This window comes from Aplidium turbinatum, chromosome 9, assembly GCF_918807975.1.
Source record: "Aplidium turbinatum chromosome 9, kaAplTurb1.1, whole genome shotgun sequence".
Taxonomy (NCBI): domain Eukaryota; kingdom Metazoa; phylum Chordata; class Ascidiacea; order Aplousobranchia; family Polyclinidae; genus Aplidium; species Aplidium turbinatum.
Genome location: NC_137480.1, coordinates 20884232 through 20901035, shown reverse-complemented (window position 1 = coordinate 20901035; position 16804 = coordinate 20884232). Strand labels below are relative to the sequence as shown.

Sequence of the window (16804 nt, the reverse complement as noted above, 5' to 3'; positions counted from 1 at the left end):
CGACTGTCAGCCCTAAGTGCTCAGTTGGTTGTCCGTCTCGATAACTCAGTTGGTTAGCGCGTGACTTCATGAACAAAGAAACTTCAAGATCAAGCGGCGTTGGTTCGACTCTCGGGGTGGGCGTTAGAGCAACGCATTGTTAGGACTGCTCTCCATTCAGCGGCACAAAGTGGATGGAATAATTCTCCGGCAACAACACTTCAGCAATCGGAAAACTTCTATGTCAACCTCGGTAACCGGCCGTGCGTCAAAAGCCTCTACAAGTATGAAAATTTCGAGAAACCACCACGAATAACCTATGAAGGCTTTGTCAGTCCAAAGATAAAGTTTAAAACCAAATTTCCGAGTAACAGAAAATATTCAGCTGATTCAGGCAAAGTCTTGTGTAGGCTAGCCCGTGAAAAATAAGGCGTCTTTTTGATTGAACTGATAAAGCAATGAAATGTAAACGATAACAAGAATTTTTAATAAGAAAATATTGTTTATTGTCAAGTGTATGCATAATATGAACAACAAATAAACATCGCAGCAATAACCTACCAGCAGGGAAAATACTAAAATTCGTACAGGTATTTTTTTGCCATTTTTAATGGATAAGTTTTCAATTCTATAGCAGCGTAACAAGCAAATAATTACAGCAGGTTAAATACAATGCATGCAAATGAAACAACTTATTTTTCCATAATTAACTTTTCGACTATTTGATAGGAAAATTCTATAAATGTCCTGTGGCCTAAGCAATAGCCCACCAGTGTTCGAGGATCTCAACACAACAAAATAAAAGTAAACGTGAAATTGTTTGTTTGTTTGTTTGTTTATCTTTATCCTGCATTGCGGGAAAGCGGACTTGAGCGCTATGCATCGGTGTACGCCTTCCGACGTACACCTGACCCACGCTGCAGCCGACGACAATGTCTGTTTCCGGTTGTCTACTCTGCTTATGACTTTAATTTGGAACTACCCATTACTCGAAATCGATCACTGGGTAGAGGCAATTATCGTAAAGTTTCTTGCGCAATACTTGCTGCCTGCAGCACAGCAGGGGTGTATAAAAAGCGGAAGCAATAAAATTCTAAAACATTCGATTGTCCGCATTTTCTTTCCGTTTGCAACAACGTAACATCTCCTGTCCTCGCTCGTGAATCCATTTGTTCGCCACTACAAAGCAAAAAATTGTGGTTAGCTACTAAATGCAAAAAAATATAAGTAGGCCCAGGCCTATCCTTTGCAGGGCCGTTGAGATGATTTGGCCCTGGAACGAATAAGATCCCGGGCTCCAAACTAAGGCACCTCCAAAAACAAAAAATCTTTTTAGTGAAAAGTAAAGAAACATATTAGCATTGTAATCATGGGGAAAAGAAGTGGTTTTTCTTCAAACACTAGGAATTGTCTCCAAAACAGATTGGATCCAAAAGATCTTAGAAGTTTCCAGGCGTCCTGAAAAGTTCATAGCCATAATCTACACTTTGAAAAGCAAAGTTTAAACGCCTTAAAAAGGGTCAATCGTTCTGTTTCAACTCACCCCACTTGACACCGTTCAGTACTGGGCAGGCGGCGTGCCTGGTGCGGTCATCAGGAAGCCCGGAAGGGAACAGGTTGTACCAAAACGCAGCGCTGCCTTTGACAGGCTTGACAGCGACACCGGGATTCAGGAACACCGTGTTTCCACCGTATTCTACGTTGCTTAGCTGTAGAAGTGCAAGTTGAGGGCCAGCGCGTTTTTGTGCAGTAAGTTTTAAAAATTTTCACTAGGCAACTGATCTTTATAAATTCGTCCAACTTTAAAGAAAGAGCAACCCTAAACGACATGACCCAATGTAAGCCTAACGCAAAGAGTTTGAAGGTATTGGAAACTTACATAAATAAGAAAAGTTGCAATTCTATTGCCTTCCTGAGGATCAATATTCTCTGCTCTCTGCAAGAATAACATAGTATTAAATCTTGTGTAGGTGCGTCTGCATGCCTGTGTCGCTCCAAGCCAATATAGTGCTTTTCCACTACAAATAGACTGTTAATTATAATTACCCGAATGTAGTCATAATGCGGTTCATACTGCCCACCCACTCCGTAGTTTGCCACCTGTGACGTAACACAATCATCGCATTACAATGGTTGAAAGTTAAAATAATTTTTTTAAATCAGATTGCTTTAAAAAATTTCTAAAAATCATTTACATTCAATATAAGCATAAGGTCAGAGATAACGATGATATTAAAATTAAAGACGTGGTTGAAACAATCGCATTTCTTGAAATCATAAAAAGAAAGTACAAACTTGCAAGGTTTCAGCCGTCTCGAGAGACAAGCCTGTAATGTCAGAGATTCGTTGACCCACTCTGAAAATGACGTCATGGTCTTCGTCTTTCAACCAACAACTTTTACTGACACGGTAGTGCGCGTGCTCTAGTATACCACTTGTGGGGTTGTACACGGTAGCTCTCCGTAACTGCAAAGCAAAGTTACCCTGAAGAAGCCTCATCACTACAAGAGATTCGGTCTCTAAAGCCAGTCATGTGCCATTGCACAATACAAAGGCAGGTGAACTACGGTTTGCAGGCAAATTAAAACCGATTCTAAGACAGCAAAACATGGTTTATAATAAGCACCAGCAGTGGCGTACACAGGATTTTCTTAAGGATTCCTTTTTATAAAAACACTCATTTGCTCATAATAGCCAGCATAGGACTGCAATACTCAGCGTACATTAAAGTTATTAATTTTCGAATTCACAAAACCTAGAACTACTTCGTATAGATTGTACATTAAAAACGATTAATAAGATAACACATAGGGCAAATAAAGCTGGCGACTTTATTGGTTTCAAGCAAATCCCTGCTCAATCGTTAGTTTAAAATTTAGTTGTCAAAAGATAAATGAAGGGGCTATGGCCCCTTCTCACTGGACTTAAAGAAAAAAGTCTACTTTGAGACTACTAGCAGACACTAATGCAGTATATATAACCGGTTAGCCACTTCCTTTGTTACCAATTATCTTTTGTGGTTATTAGCATTACAGTTCATAATCAAATGCTGTACTTTATTTAGGATTGTGAATTATCTTAGTTATGAGTAGACACTTTTGCCATTGAACACCACTAAAAAGCAATGTATAGAACACCAATGGTTGCCCACAAGATCAGGACATATTTCTTTTGCTGACCGCATGAAACCGCTTTGTAGAGTGTAGATTAGGGATCATATTTACGTGGTGGTCATTGGTCAACCATAAACCCTTCTTATCAAAGCAACAGTTAACTTGACGATATCGAAGTCGCTTGTCGAATTACATTTTGTGTAACACCAGCAAACCATTTCTCTAGAACAGGGATGTCCAACCTTTTTTTATAGTGGGCCGCATTGTCACTTGAAATAAATCAATGGGCCGCAGTACCTATTAAATTTCAAGAAAAATAGGTACATAAAGAAACAATTAAAAACCATTAATTTCATCTTTGAAAATAGGAACAAATAGCACACACACAGAAAGAAACAAAAATTTATTTCTACAATACAAAGTCAATGAGATTTTTGACATTGTTTTCCAGCTAAGAGTTTATCAACATTTGCATTAAAGGACGTTGTCTTGATTCTTAGGATGTTTGCTAAGTGTTTGTCGGTCAGTCTGTTTCTTTCTGCAGTTTTGACGTTTTTCATGGATAAAAATAACTGCCAGCAACAATATGTGCTGCCCCATATAAACAATAATTTTCTGGACAAATTAACTAATTTAATAAATTCATTACATGAATGTAATTCTTTATAAAATAAAGGAAAGTGTGTTCTCTGTGAAAAGTTTTCAAACTTTCTCGACTTCGCAGTTCAAGTTGGAATTCGGGTGGCGCTTTATCTCACTGAAATGAAAATGAGTCACTAATAATTTTAATTCAATTTCAATCTTTTTGAAGTCAGAAAATCTGACTGTAAATTCTTCAAGCAAATCTTCACATAACTTAGCGTAGCTTACTTATCATAGTTTACAGACCTGTCTTGAGCTCTTTCAGATAGACTACGAAAATGTACAATTGCGCCAGTTTTCAGGTGTGCTATGAAAAGTTTTAATTTTCTGGTAAAGCTACTCCTATATGCTCGAACATCGAACTACACAACTGACCTTTCCCTAGTAAATGCAAATTGAGCTCAGCTAGCACTTCTGTGATGTCAACTAAAAAAGAAAAACCATTGAACTATTCTTCAATTTCTATAAAGTTTACATTTTGTTTCTTTTTCTCCATGAAGTTTAAAATACTACTTGGAGAGAAAATGACTAGCTGGCCGCAGAAAAATCTCAGGTGGGCCGAATGCGGCCCGCGCGCCGCAGGTTGGACATCCCTGCTCTAGAGAAAGGGACTCATGTGTTTCAAAAAACCTAAACGATTGTTTGATATGACCAACTGCGCTGACTGCGATGCACTCACCAAAGGTTTGGCAATGGATTTGATGATTTTTATCTCATGATCAGTGACGACGTCATAGAAACGCACCAAATGCGGGGAATCCCACATTTCTTCGAGCTTGACAGGTTGAAGGATAAGACGAGGGTGGTTGTTGTTTGTCCAATAATAACATTTCAATCGCTTTTCTACTGTTGGTGGCTAATTTAAAAAAGTAAAACAGTAATCAACATCCAATAGTTTGTGATTTTCAGAATATAATAGTCATGTTTAGTCGGTGTATCACCCCAGGCGGGTGCATAATGAAATGGCAAGCACTACGCTCGCAAGAGCACGCGGCTGTGTCTTTGGCAGAACACTCAAAGGTGTGCCTGATGATGATTGACATTTATTTTGTTGCGAGTATAAATACACACATTCAGCGAAGTCAAATAATACAAACGATCACGTAGAATGTGTGAATACTGCAACAGGTGGCTGCGAAGGCGAAGTGACCTGAAAGGTCTTCTAGTCGAGCAGCCACCCTCAACAAAAGAAAAGGTAACAAATTAAACATAAAAGAAGCAGTCAAAGAAGCGAGGCAAAATAATTTAAAACATAAGTTTACGGTATAGTTGCTTGAATGAAAACAAAATGCATCATCTCATAAGAGATCTATATAGGCATAGAGCCATCATGATTAGTAATACGATAGTAGTAATTTTTTATAAAGATTTTTAAATGAGTTAGGTGAGTTTTTTCTTATTTTCAATGGGATTGAATTCCAAATTTCCACACCTGTATACTTGAAACTACGTTGAAGTTTTGAAAATGAGTATTGAGGAACATAAAAATTATCCTCATCAGTTGCATTTCTGGTATAGCGAGAGCGAACATTTTTTGCTTTTTCAATGTTTAGCCTGAAGGTTTTTTTGCCTGAAGGGAGACACGAGGTTTAGCTTCCCCGTTCACGCCTGGTTATACAAAAAGGGAATTTCTTTGCATATTGAGTTTACACGTTTTTCGGGTCGCTTTGATACTGCACTGCAGTTGCTGTTATAGTTACATTACAGGTGTGCGCTCAGAATTAATGGTGGGAAATAGGCATTGGGCGAGTTGATCGAGGGAGCTTTCCAAAATCAGTAGTTCATTGTGAGTTTTTAGATAACTTCAACTTAGCTTTACTGTAGAATGTGGCGTTTGATAGTTTTTTAAAAGCATCAAAGCTTTTTAGTATCATGGTATTAAAACCTTTGAGACTCAGATAATTCCTGTAGGAGCCTCCTATATTGCAACAAACAAATACTTCACCTGTATACAAAGCTAAAATGCAACCAAGCAAAAGACTTAACGTCGAGGAAATACATTCAACAGAAAAGAAATGATGAAGATATTTTAGATTTCAAAAACTGAACTTGCACTAAATTCGATGCTTTGACAAGATCCCGCAAATGAACAGCAGACATAAAACATTCATAAACACGATTTTCCTGAAGAAAATCCTTTAGAATCGAATAATCGAACCAACCAAGGATAGATTAGATTTTTCTTGATATTAAAACGTTACTGAACGGGCAGTTAAAACAAAGACATTGAGAAATAAATCAATCTCTTACAATTTCAGTGTTCTCGTTCCGACACAACCGTTCATACTTAAGAAAAAAGGGCTTCTTGCTTCTGGCTGAATCGCCTCTCATTGGTCCATCGTCTTTAATTGTTAGGTTTTCGACGGCAGCCCTGCAACATGACGGGAAAATGTCACTGTGGCTGCATAAAAAGCTTCACAGCATTCTTGATTTAGAGAAAGATCCAAGGAATCGATATAAAATAAACGGAAGCTCAAAATACCTTGGCAAGATGTGAAATTCTTGTCTGTAATTTGGGTTAAAAAATTACAAAATTTGAACTAGGGTACATAAACAATTAGAGGAAATCATATATATTTCAAATGCATTGGTCACTGGCAACCAAAGTCCTGGCGCTGGTCACTGGCAACCAAAACGATGATGAGTTTTCACCCAACGAAGTCAGACGTTGTAAGAGAGGTTGGTATCAAGTTGATTGCACAGTGTAAGCTATCATTTTCATTTAATTAGTTCCTTTGCAGACAAAAGTAGTCTGCTACAAGTTTGCATTCATGGTCGGTTATTTTAATAACGATATCATTCCAGACAACAAAATCCACCATTTCGATGTAAAAATGGCGGATTTTGTTGTTTGGGATAGTACATTAGAAAACTGCAATCGGCAATCATAGAACCTGAGCATCTTGTAGTGAGGTGGTTGGATTGTCGTAATCTTGCATCACCTCACATTTGTTTCTCTATAAAGCAAGTTTGAAACTAAAGCGTCTATTGAATGTAAACCCCTGGTCACATATTGTACTGGCATTGGTGAAGAGCGGTCAATGTCATTGGAGATTTGAATAGCTTCCTTCCAAGCCACAACTGAGTGAGATTTTTACACAGTGTGGGGGGGTAAAAAAGTGCATCAAGAGAATTGTGTTCTTTTTCGTTTGACCTTCTGGCTTTCCACCATTTGAGAAGTCAATAATCTTTTTTATGATGTTGTGGCAATTATTTTCAATAGCCGCCCGCTTCGTTATACCATCAACAGATCTACATTGCCTTTTCCGGTTGCAAAGCTATAGTCAATTTATCTGAAAGCTCACATTAGTTGTGCCTCCCATTTTATTCTTGAAAAGATGAAAAGTGTAATTCACAGCACTTTGTTTTAACAAGTTACACGCATACCTATAAATCTCGAAATTTCTCTGAATTCTCTCATTTGCTGGATCGATGCTCAGCAACTTTGCAGTGACTTCATAAGCCTCATTTTCTTTCCCTTCCTAGAGGAAAATTTAAATCAAACGTTTCAATGTCCATCATGAGCAACAACTTAGAAACTAATTGAAAATGGCAAGTTTGGTCATTTTTAGGTTGATTAAAGGTTTGAAAATGCTGTGCTTTAAAAAACTCAATTTTAGTGGATGAGCTATCTCCTTAGGTGTATTCCTAATCTGGATCTTGCCAAAAAAAATATGCATCATATATATACAAAAACCAAAAATTGCACAGTGCAAATAAAGCAATAAATTATCAAACAAAAATAACCCATTCATGGTCGAAGTAGGATATGAAGATAATAAAAGAACTCACTTGAGCTAAACAATATGCAAGATGATCTAAAACATCAAAACTTGAGAAGGTCTCATACTCCTGTTCATCTATTCTATGGACTTCAGTCATCCACAGTACACAATGATAATAATCTTTTTCAAGGTAAGCCGTCCTTCCAATGTGGAAGCAGTCATCAGGAGTGAGTGTTTGATTTGCTTGATTTCCTAAATTTATCATATTGATATAAATCTGTTGCATTAGATCAAATAAAATAATCACACCTCAGTCATTAAGATTTGATCTTACAAAGAAAAAATAATCATATCCGGTGATACTTATCTACACTCAACATAGCAACTCAAAAACGACTTGTTTCAGAAAAATCTTTCTGAATAATCCAATAGCAACAGCAAAACAGTTGTATTTACTAGTGACTAGAAGCAAAACCGGAATGGCCCGTTTCGGTGAGTCCGATCTCTATTCGGTGATTTTTTCAATTTTTTTTTTATAATTATCGGGTACCGTAGCCTAATTATCATTGAACTCACCAGGTTAGGAACTCACCAAATCGGACTCACCGAATAGTAGCAGACCTAAGCAAAACGGTAGTTCAAAGATTACAAATTCGCCGTAAAAACGATAGTTCAAAGATTACAAATTCGTAATCTTTGAACTACCGTTTTGCTTAGGTCTGCTACTATTTGGTGAGTCCGATTTGGTGAGTTCGTAACCTCTAATCCCTAACCCTAAAACGGCAATGATAATTTTCCATATTTATATGGAAAACTGTTGTAAAGCTGCAAAGCAGGCTCTTGTGAGCACCAGAAGAATAAGTGCTGGTCTTCTACATGCACTTGTTATACTGACTCAAAATTTCATGAGACATTGGCTGAGAATCTGAAATGTAACCATGACAACTCAAATTTAAAACCAGCCAACTTGGATACAACCATTTCTTGCAAGGTATATACGTTGTCACCACCAGTGTGGCAAATATCAGAATAAAAAGCAACCTTTGATTGTTCCTTGGGCTATATCATGAGTGTCAAGCAGGTATGTGTCTTGGAGCCTCATGATCGCTTGAGCAGAGCCTTTGAGATCTTCCGTAGTGGGAAAACTTGATTTCTTCTTGGTAAGATTAGAAAGAAATTCTAAATTAACATATTTGATTAACTGTCAAACTAAAGTATAAATTTATCATGCCTACAAAATAAGAGTTACCAGTACAACATGAATTTTCAACAATTAACATGTTTATATTGAATCACATATACTTTGTAGTGCATCTACCAGGCTGAGAGAAATACAAGGTCACAAGTAAGACATGTTTTGAGAATTATCTGCAGAAAATGCTTCTTGTTGGCTCATTCTAGTACAGGGTTCAACATTTTTGCTTTTTTTAATTTGCCAAAGCTTCTGAAGTTATATACTTTCTAAAGTATTGATTTCTGCTGGTTCACAATCTAAATCAACACAGTAAGTTACATTTACATAATAAGAACAGTTGAATGTGCAGCAATGTCAACTGTAAAAAAACTGCCAAGTCAACCGTACACCAAATACAAATAAAATTGAACCTGAAAGAAATGAAACAATGTCATGAAACAATGTTGGCCTAATCTTACCATAAGCTTTATTTTCAGCAACCACTTTCTCAATTTTAGGCCAACCCGCTGCAAGACGCACAATGAGCTTGTATTGACTGATTGGATGACCAAGATATTTGTCCATGTTCACTTTAACATCTCCAAATGTTTGCTTGTATTGATCAGCAAATCTACGAAAAAGTTGTTATCCACTGTTTTAGTCTATTCCTACAAAATCAGAATCACCTTCAGTCCATGTGAGTGTTTGAAACCTTTTTTTCAAGTCCCTCTGAAAATCATACAATGGTTAGCTTAAACCAGCGGTTCTCAACCAGTGGGCCATGGCTCACTGGTGGGCCATAAAAGCATTTTGAGGTGGGCCACAGACATATTTAAAAAGTTGAATGATTTATTGAAACATTTTGATTCATTTTTAACAGTATAGTTGATTTTACACTACTTGTGTGTTTGTTTAGTTACAATGAATGATGCTGCTGTTATTAGTTACAAAGTGGCAATCATCATTCTAATTTTTGCAGCATACAGTTTTACATCAACTCAGTTTTTACAACACTTTATGATGTATATAATAGACTAATTTGTGATCACAATTAAGCCATCTTCATAAGCGGTAGCTTTAAGTTGAACTTCTGCAGATCCGCTTTTTAGTATGTGCAGTATTTTATTTTGTGGATTATTTTGGGAAGGAATTGACAATACTGGAAGCTTTAAGTTTGATGAAAATTACATTCAGTATGTAGGCCTACAATACATCAATTTATGAAAACAGAGAAGAAAAAAGACAATGTGTATAAGGTCTATGTTGTAAAGTTCTTTGTCATCATTCATTGAGGCCATCAAAACTAAAACTTCACCTGGAAAAAGTTCATCCAAATTACAAGGATGAACATGTGAAATTTATTTTAACAAAAAGAAGATAGCCTAGTGTGAAGCGTCAGCAACTGGATTCAACAAGGGGATTCCAGCAACATTCCAAAGGCAATGTTCTGCTGCTTTTTGTTTATAAACCTTTTTTGTAATTTTTTTCTTACATAAAAACTGAATGGGCCACAGAACTTTTATGCAAACAAAAATGGGCCACGAAAGAAAAAAGGTTGAGAACCACTGGCTTAAACATACTTGTTAGTTACTTTTTTTGGAGCTGGTATACAAGTCCCCCCTCCCGTGGCAACTCATGACAAAAAGGAATTGACCAAAACATGTGGATTGAAGTGTGTGAACAGTGAAGCAAAGGTAAAGTAGTTTCACCCTATATGTTTGGTTGAGTCCTGTCTTTGTCATGAGTTACCAAGGGGGGGATGGGACTTGTATACCAGCTCCCTTTTTTTTATTAGAAAGATATTTTCATACTATTAAGCGTGTAATAATTTGGTGGTGTTGCTACGTGTATTAAAATTATAATAACGCATTTCGTAATTGCTGTTTTAATTCCAAAATGTGTCCAAACACCACTGTCATTCTGGCGAAATAGTTCTGTGTGATCTGTCTATTGTGTCCAATAAAATGACACATAAAAAACATGCAGTAAATAATGCAATGACAGCAACAATACACAAACTCTAATACAAGCACTTCTCGTTGACATGTTTGTTTTTATTCCTCTTAAAAGCCAGGATGCCTTTTTTGTAAAAAATAAAGTTTTTCTAAAAACGTGAATTGAAAAAAAATAGCAAGTACCGTAGTTAGCATAAAAAATGGATAAAACACATATAATACAAGTTGTGATAACATTATTGATAAACTGTTAAATTTTTTCTGTTAAATTTATTTCAATTGCAAAAATATTTGCAAAGTTGTGAAGTGGATGCAATCATACTATTCAGCAATCAGTAAATTCAAAAATCTAATGACATTCATTTTTATTACAAACAAAAAGTTTTGAACCTATGCTTTAAAGAAAAACTTAAAATGCAAAAAAACAAACCTTTTAATTTCTAGAATTCGTAATTCTTCAGCTCGAATGTAGGCTTGTAAGGATGAAAGTAAATCCAGTTCATCATGAATCAGATCTTCCATGTGACTAAGCGATGAAAACCATTCACTTGATGCACACTTTATATGAAGTAGAAAAAAAAGAAAGATTTGCAAATACATTTCATCTCCGTATCAACAACACCTAAAAAATAACTGACAGTAAGCCTATTCAATTTTTCTTTTGGTTTCACAGTACATTGCACTTTCTTTGATCTGCACTCAGTTGAAGTCTATTGGACTTTATTTAATTACCTACTCATGATGGAAATACCTTGTTTTTCTGTGGTTTAAATGCATTCCATTCAGTGGTTGTTTGCATAAGGCATGGCAACCTTTATACACAGCCTATGACAACCTGCAGCTTAAAATTTGACTGAAGGCCAATCTAATAGTTGGCCAAAATCGCAAGTATAAGTTGATAGTTTGAGTATTAATTGGTAAATATAATCTTTGTGTATATATACTTTGTGTGATTTTGAGTTGGCTGTTGTTAATGTTCAGATAACGGAGTAGATTTTGGTAATCATGCTAGAAACCCAAAAAACGTTGGGCAACACTACTAACTGGAAAAAAAATTGTCATTTTTTAAAAGCGTATTAAAAGTTTTGCAGTGTCAATTCAGAGGTGTACGGATCCAAGATTTATAGAATCCTGATCCGATCCTGTTTTTGCTTTTTGAGATGCAGACCCAATATCTGGCAACTTTTAAATATCTTAGATCTAGATCTGAAGTAATTTTATGTCTAAAATTTTGTAATGTCAACTTAATGTAAAAAAAATATTTGTCAGCTAAATGTAAGCCCAGTAGCCTACCTTCTAACCAGTGGCGCCGCCAGACCTTCAACATTGGGGGGGGGGGGGCAAAATATTGACAGTGCAAGACAGCAGCGTAGTTTGGAAATTTTTAAAGGGGGGTGTTGACGGTCGACGGGTGAAGCCCGATGACGTGCTCGCCGAAGGTGACACTTAGCGGCGGAAGGTCTGGGGGGCCTCCCCCAGAAAATTTGAAAAATTACTTTCAGTTTGATGCATTCTGAGAGCATTTTCAACAAAATTGTGGGTATGAATATTCCTGTAAAATGGTGCTGTCCGGTGGCATAACAAAATGATAAGATCATGTTTTCTTCGGCATTTTTCGGAAATAAAGCTAAGTCTCTATGTTTTGTTGTTGCTAATTCCAGGCTGAGATATTTGAATGTTTGGTATTGGCAAAACTCGCTCTTTTAATGCGGTTTCGTTTAAAATTAGGCAAACTTTGTTTTAGAGACATAGGTTGATTGCTTTTTTTTGCGAGATTATTACAGTTTTATTATTTATCAATTTTCTCTTTGATTGATCCAAAAAGCGATCTTCTTTCGGTAAGTCACTAACTTTTATGCTTTAAAGTCAACCCAAAGTTTAGAAAATGTAACGTCATAGACGTCATACATCTTGATGAGTGTCAAACAAAAAGCTTTGAGACAATGAAGTTACCTTATTTCTGATTCAAGTTTTGTATAACGAATAGCTGTTTAGACGTTAATCTAGTTCTAGATCGAACAAGCGATCTCAGCAGTTACAGATGGCTTGCATCCTTCCACAGTTTGACGTGAAATTACATGATAGGCTAAAGCTTTTCTTGCAAACAATGTATTAACATCCGTAAATTCAATTTGAAAGGTTGAAACCCCCAAACCCCCCTCCCTTGGCTACGCCACTGGTGCAAGACATGCAAGACAGTGATATATATATTATTTAATTTCTCTTGTTTTCTATTGCTTTTGCCTACTGCAATATCGTGCGCGGACATTTTGCCGAAAGACATTTTGCCGAAACCCATTTTGCCGAAAGACATTTTGCCGAAGGACATTTTGCCGAATGGACAAATTGCCGAAAGGACTAATTGCCGAACGGACTAATTGCCGAAACAATTTGGAAAAAAATTACTTTGAAGTGACACAAAGTCTCGTTACTATGCAAGCAATGCTTTTGAAATAGAATAATTGCTTTTCTACTGTTGTTTGCCTAAAAATTACTTTGAAGCAACACCAAGTCTCGTTACTATGCAAGCAGTGCCTTTGAACTGGTAATTATTTTGAAGTGACACCAAGTCGCAAGTCTCATTGCTATGCAAGTATAGTGCCTTTGAACTATTAGGCTAATTATTTTGAAGTGACACCAAGTCTCGTTACCATGTAAGCAGTGGCTTTGAAATAGTAATTACTTTGCTGCTGTTGTTTGCCTAAAAATTGCTTTATATACAGTCTCCACAGTTTTTGGAAATCAGTATTAGTTTGAAGTGATACCAAGTCTCATCTATAAGTATATATGCAGTCTCCACAGGTTTTGGAGATCAGTAGGCTATTAGACGTTTGCTTATATCTGTTTGTGAATGTTTGTGAATCACATTTATGTGTTATTAGGTTATGCAATGGTAATAGGCTACATGTAATGCATTTGTATAATTTCGGCAATTTGTCCATTCGGCATTTAGTCCTTTCGGCAAAATGAGTTTCGGCAAAATGTCCATTCGGCAAAATGTCTTTCGGCAAAATGGGTTTCGGCAAAATGTCTTTCGGCAAAATGTCCGGGTACCCTGCAATATAGCCTACCAAAAGTCCCACTATTTTGACATGTCTGATCTGTTAAAAATTTAAAATAAATCACAATTTGATTCCGTATGGGACTTGCAACTGCGATGGCTAGCGAAATTCTGCGTAGCTTTTTTCCAGATTGAAAGAACATTTTTTACAAATGCACTTTCTGATTCTCCAACAGTCTGTTAGTTACCGTACGGTAAATATGCCTCATGATTTTGACTAGCCTGTTAGTTGACAGAGAAATTATCAAATACTGTACTGAAACGCTGTGAAAAGAAGAACCAATCAAGAGACCAACTGCTAAACAGCCAGTAACAATTGTTACGTGACAGGCAGCAGGCGAAGTAGGCTACGTGAATAGAATCACAAAATCGTAATAATAACAGCAGCAAGAAGAGTAAGTTTAAAATAAAAGAGTAAGCTTTTACTCTCCCTCCTACCCCCCCCTCCCCCCTCTTGCAACTTGAGTTGACTTCAGGTTGGGATTCAAATACTAAAAAAATAATAACAATACGTAATAGTATAAAAAAATAAAAAAAGATGATGCCCAAAACATTGGGGGTGCAGCTGCCCCGCCTGCCCACCCTCTGCCGGCGCCACTGCTTGTAACCCATGCATGTTTAATTGTTTATCTCTCTAACATTAAACATTTTCAACACATAGGAATCAGGATAGGGAACGTTCAAATATTACGTAACGCCTTCGAGGGGGAGGGGGGGGTTTATGCAAAGCGTTACGTTAGCGTCACATTGGGGGGGAGGGGGTTCAAGCAAACTGTTACGTACGGTAACGCTTTCGAGTACAGTATGGTAGTTTTTTGTGCTGAATTCGTACTGAAAAAGCGTTACATGGGGGAGGGGGGGATTGAAAAAAGCGTTACGTTGGCGTTACATGGGGGAGGGGCGGTCAAAAATTCGGAAAAAAAGCGTTACGTAATATTTGAACGTTCCCATACTGCAATAAACAATAAACATGCCCTACCAGTGTTGCCACTCACATCAATTTTAAAAACATCAAATTGTTTCATAAAAAACATCAAATTTAAGATTAAAGGCAGTGGCTATTTGACCGGCTCCGGTCTTTGAATCTGAAACACTATTTGACCGGTCATGACGTCACTACGTAAGCACTTTTTTCTTTTTCTCTTTCAAAGCAAAAGACGATAAGCGCGTTAAGTTTTAAATTCAACACGTTTTCTTCAACTGAGTCCGTGGCGCATACGCAACGTCTCGGGCTGCCATTTTAGAGGGAATGAGTTCGATACTATCCGGAAGCGTTCTTTTTTTTTTTTTTTTTTTAACTACAAAAGGATACAAACTGATATGAATGAATCAACAAGTGAATAAAAAAGTTTCAAAACGAATTAAAAAAGTTTTTTCTAGTCTTTATTTTTAACAAATTCCTTTCATTTTTAAACAACACAAAAATTCAAAAAACAAACAACATCAAATATCTTGGCATATTTCTTGATGACAAACTGAGTTGGAATTATCACATTGAAGATCTATCTGGGAGATTGGCAAAAATATCTGGAATATTTTATAAAATTAGAAACTACACAAACAAACAAAGCATGTTAACACTGTACTATGCTCTTTCATTTTCATTTTTAAACAACACAAAAATTCAAAAAACAAACAACATCAAATATCTTGGCATATTTCTTGATGACAAACTGAGTTGGAATTATCACATTGAAGATCTATCTGGGAGATTGGCAAAAATATCTGGAATATTTTATAAAATTAGAAACTACACAAACAAACAAAGCATGTTAACACTGTACTATGCTCTTGCACGATCAATAATACAATATGGCATTTTATGTTGGGGTTCAAGCACACAAAAACTGCTCAAGAAAATTTCGACAATGCAAAATCGAATCATTCGCACAATAACCTTTAGCAACAGAAGAGCAAAACTTTCACTACTGTACCAAGATCTCAACATACTTCCCATCACTAACTTGCATCAATTAGAAATTTCTAAATTTGTCTTTAAATTTAAAAATATGCTATTGCCAAGCTATTTTGAACCTTACTTTAAGGAAATTACTGAAGTACATTGCCATGGCACCAGAGCTTCTCAAAAAAATAACTTTCACTTACGTAGTGTCAGCTCAAGAAAAGGCCAAGGCAGTTTGAAATTCTTAGGCCCAAAAATATGGAATGATTTACCTTCTGAAGTAGTAGGGGCTACGAGTGTAAAAACTTTCACAAAAAAATGTAAAATTTATTATATGAAAAAACTTTGTCTGTGACTGTTTTTATTGCCACAACATTGACGAGTGTTATCGCAAATTTTTCGGATTGAACATTGTTGATACTACGTAGACCTAGGTCTACTACTCACGAACTAGTGCTAAGTACTATTTATTAACGGCTGTCATCTTATTAACTGTATTCAAGTCGGCCTATAAACTGACTGATTTTGTTAAGGTTTAAAGTTATATACTATGATTGGTCACAGCGGTAAACCATAATCTCTTCTTGGGAAAATTTTAACATAAAGTTCCCTAATCCGTTCGTCTGTATATAATGACCGAAGAAACACACACTTGAACTTCTTTTCAAACAGTGTATTCCTGTAAAATTAGCCCGAGGCTACCGAAAACGAGGGGGTGCAACGCCTACACCACTTAAACTGTCACTACACAACAGATTACTTGGATAAAAGACGGAACCTTTGTCCAGCTAGCAAGCACTAAGCCAACAGTTAAAAGTGCGGCCAACTTTCAAACAATCATTTTACGAATGACCAGAATAGATAGCAATATCTCAAATTCACGTATGCAGTACTGTGACGCAATAATGAAAGACAATTATGAAGTCATTCCAACAGGTGTTTAAAGCTGATGTAATATTTCCTGTTTAAACAGGCCCAAACAGGTCTGACAGGTTTGACACAATTCTTATGAACGCTGGTGCAATTTTGGCACATTTTCTAGCAACTTCCATGACGTAATATTCAGTAGACTTGAACGGTTTTATATGACGTTTGATTTGTACAGAGATTGGCCGTAACATAGCGGCCCCTAGTTATGACAGTCTAACATGGCATAACTAAAAAAGAATTGAAGGACAATCGTGAGCCAATGAATAAAAACACATGATACACAAATTGTTTGAATCACTCACGTTTAAGTTAATACGCAAAT

General features: G+C 36.5%; 1 protein-coding gene across 1 annotated transcript; it reads right to left on the bottom strand.

Moving 5' to 3' along the window:
- Positions 1-500: 500 nt before the first annotated feature.
- On the bottom strand, positions 501-11185 carry LOC145776999 (prolyl 4-hydroxylase subunit alpha-2-like). The gene is made up of 12 exons (XM_082588264.1): positions 11019-11185; positions 9113-9264; positions 8501-8638; positions 7527-7711; positions 7122-7216; positions 5985-6105; positions 4414-4590; positions 2275-2445; positions 2026-2079; positions 1859-1915; positions 1523-1688; positions 501-1158 (listed from the first exon to the last, which is right to left on the bottom strand). Exons 1-12 carry the CDS (start codon positions 11108-11110, stop codon positions 1073-1075), a joined length of 1494 nt encoding a protein of 497 aa, XP_082444390.1. The 5' UTR covers positions 11111-11185; the 3' UTR covers positions 501-1072.
- Between the last annotated feature and the right edge of the window lie 5619 nt (positions 11186-16804).